Source organism: Nicotiana attenuata, unplaced genomic scaffold (assembly GCF_001879085.1).
Source record: "Nicotiana attenuata strain UT unplaced genomic scaffold, NIATTr2, whole genome shotgun sequence".
NCBI classification, from domain to species: domain Eukaryota; kingdom Viridiplantae; phylum Streptophyta; class Magnoliopsida; order Solanales; family Solanaceae; genus Nicotiana; species Nicotiana attenuata.
In genome coordinates this window covers 94,627-98,053 of record NW_017672712.1, presented here as the reverse complement: position 1 = coordinate 98,053, position 3,427 = coordinate 94,627, and the positions used below count along the sequence as shown (strand labels likewise).

The 3,427-nt window shown below is 43.5% G+C and overlaps 1 protein-coding gene across 1 annotated transcript; it reads left to right on the top strand.

Moving 5' to 3' along the window:
* Positions 1–2,169: 2,169 nt before the first annotated feature.
* On the top strand, positions 2,170–2,778 carry LOC109214234. Its single transcript, XM_019378129.1, has one exon. It carries the CDS (start codon positions 2,170–2,172, stop codon positions 2,776–2,778), a length of 609 nt encoding a protein of 202 aa, XP_019233674.1.
* Positions 2,779–3,427: the final 649 nt, after the last annotated feature.

The following is a 3,427-nucleotide window of genomic DNA, read 5'->3' as shown; positions in this document are numbered from 1 at the left end:
TGGTCATTCAGGTCGCCAGGGTCAGTCTCAGTTTCCTCACCCGCAGCACTCAGGAGGATGCTATGAGTGTGGTGAGTATGGTCATATCAGGAGGGCTTGTCCGAGATTGGCGGGCACTCAGTCGCAGCAGCAGGGTTCCCGCGCTATGGTTCAGGAACCAGGTGTTCCACAGCCCGCCCAGCCAGCTAGAGGTGGGGGTAGAGGTGCTAGAGGTGGAGGTAGAGGTCCTAGAGGTGGAGCTTAGGCCTCCAGGGGTGGAGGCCAGCCAGCAGCAGATCGTCCTAGAGATGCGGTTCAGGGTGGTAGGGCCCAGCCCCAATGTTATGCTCTTCTAGCCAGGCCCGAGGCTGAGGCTTCCGATGCAGTTATTACAGGTACCATTCTGGTTTGTGATAGAGATGCTTCAGTGTTATTTGACCCAGGGTCTACATACTCGTATGTGTCATCTTATTTTGCACCGTACCTGGTCATGCCTAGTAATCCCTTGAGTGTTCCTGTTTATGTGTCTACACCGGTGGGTGATTCTATTGTGGTAGATCGAGTCCATCGTTCTTGTATTGTGGTGATTGGAGGTCTTGAGACTCGTGTAGATTTGTTGCTTCTGGACATGGTTGATTTCGATGATATATTGGGGATGGACTGGTTATCACCTTACCACGCTATCTTGGATTGTCATGCCAAGACTGTGACCTTAGCTTTACCGGGTTTGCCTCGCTTAGAGTGGAGAGGGACTCCTGGTCATTCTACCCGTAGTGTTATCTCTTATGTGAAGGCTCGGCGTATGGTCGAGAAGGGTTGGTTGGTCTATTTGGCTTGTGTTTGCGATTCTAGTGCTGAGGTCCCTTCTATTGATTCTGTGCCCGTTGTTCGGGAGTTTCCTGAGGTATTTCCTTCAGACCTGCCGGGTATGCTACCCGACAGGGATATTGACTTTTGCATTGATCTGGTTCCAGGCACTCAGCCCATTTCTATCCCGTCGTATCGTATGGCCCCGCCTGAGTTGAAAGAGTTAAAGGAGCAATTGCAAGACTTGCTTGAGAAGGGTTTCATTAGACCCAGTGTTTCGCCTTGGGGTGCGCCGGTGTTTTTTGTTAAGAAGAAGGATGGGTCAATGAGAATGTGTATTGATTACCGGCAATTGAACAAGGTTACAATCAAGAATAAGTATCCGCTGCCGAGGATTGATGATTTGTTTGATCAGCTTCAGGGTGCCAAGGTATTTTCAAAGATTGACTTGAGATCTGGCTACCATCAGTTGAGGATTAGGGCATCCGATGTCCCTAAGACAGCTTTCCGCACTCGGTACGGGCATTATGAGTTCTTGGTTATGTCGTTTGGGTTGACAAATGCCCCAACAGCCTTCATGGATTTGATGAACCGAGTGTTCAGACCTTATTTGGATTCGTTCGTGATAGTCTTCATTGATGATATATTGATATATTCTCGCAGCCAGGAGGAGCACGAGCAGCACCTTAGAGTGGTTCTTCAGACTCTGAGGGATAGTCAGTTATATGCTAAGTTCTCGAAGTGTGAGTTCTGGTTGAGTTCAGTTGCATTTCTGGGTCATGTTGTATCAGCAGAGGGTATTCAGGTTGATCCAAAGAAGATTAAGGCAGTCAAGAACTGGCCTAGACCAGCATCAGCTATAGAGATTCGGAGTTTCTTGGGATTGGCAGGCTACTATCGTCGGTTCGTGGAGGGGTTTTCATCGATTGCAGCCCCGATGACCAGATTAACCCAGAAGGGTGCCCAGTTCAGATGGTCGGATGAGTGCGAGGCGAGCTTTCAGAAGCTCAAGACAGCTCTGACTACGGCACCGATATTGGTTTTGCCCACGGGTTCATGGCCCTATACAGTTTACTGCGATGCTTCCCGTATTGGGCTTGGTGCGGTATTGATGCAGGATGGCAGAGTCATTGCTTATGCTTTGAGGCAGTTGAAGATTCACGAGAAGAATTACCCCGTCCATGATCTAGAGTTGGCAGCCATTGTTCATGCTTTGAAGATTTGGAGGCATTACCTATATGGTGTGACGTGTGAGGTGTACACGGATCACAAGAGTCTACAGTACTTGTTCAAGCAGAAGGAGTTGAACTTGAGGCAGAGGAGGTGGTTGGAGCTATTGAAGGATTATNTGAATACTATATAAAAGAACAACAGCTGGCTACCATGAAGATACCACAGCAAGCTTCATGGTTAGTCAGGAAAGTAATTGAGGCAAGAGATGAGGTTGAAGCAATACAGAGGCCACTGGAAGGGAAATGTAGCATAATAAGACAATTTTACCTGATTATGCTGGGCAAACAACCACGAGTTGAATGGAAGATGTTTATGTTCAGGAATGAAGCAAGGGCAAAAGCAAAATTCACAATGTGGCTATTCTTCCAAGATAGGATGATGACCAGTGATAGGCTGCATAAATGGGGAATACAGGTCGATAAAGAATGTGTTATGTGCAAAGTACATGAAGAAACCAGGAACCACATCTTTGTGGAATGTGAATACACTAAGAGGGTACGGGGGAAACTGTTAAAGTGGATGCAGAAGCAACCATCTTGGCAAACAAAAAGGAACCAGCACTGGAAGTGGGCTAAGGAGAATGCAAAGTGGAGATCGACTAAGGCTGGAATTTTCAAGATGGTGTATACTGAAGTTATTCATGCAATCTGGAATGAAAGAAATCACAGGATTTTCCAAAAGCAAAACAATGCAGTTGAGGAGTTAGCTAGGAGAATTGCTTATGTATGTAATGTTAGAGCAACTAAGAGTAATAGATAAATGATACAACAATATGTTTTTTAGGTGTAAGTAATAGGGATATGAGGAGATATAGAAATATGTATAGGCCAGAGAGACTAAACAGATAGACAGTTGATTGTGAAAATCAGCTGTGGCTATGTAAAGAATTTCATGGTGATCAATAGAAAATTTTATTTACCAAAAAAAAAAAGAATTGCATTCTCTTACTAAATAATTAATTGAAAGATTTAATTATTTGATTTCAACAAAAAAATAGTTTATTTTATGTTGATTCAGATTCCTAATATTAGTTCATCTCAAGTTTGAAGATTTAATCTTAATTATAATTTTATCCACCATAAATTTTCTTTTCAAAGAGTAAAAAGATCGATATGATATTTTGTCACGACCCAAAATCCATTAAGGGTCGTGATGGCGCCGGACACCGCTGTCAGGCAAGCCAACCAAATACTTAATTAAACTCCAATTTTTAAAAGTTTTGAAAACCAAGATTTTTCCTTTAAATTTCATAAGTAAAAAGATAACTGCTTCAATTCAAATTAAATACTAGCAATCAATACTAAAATATTTAAAGATCATCCCAGAACCCGGTGTCACAAGTGCATGAGCATCTACTGATAAGGAAATAAAATACAATACAACATCCGTCCGGAATACAGTGGACAAT

Excerpts from the sequence above, each read along its gene's own strand:
- LOC109214234 (XM_019378129.1), top strand. The coding sequence starts at position 2,170 with ATGAAGATACCACAGCAAGCTTCATGGTTAGTCAGGAAAGTAATTGAG.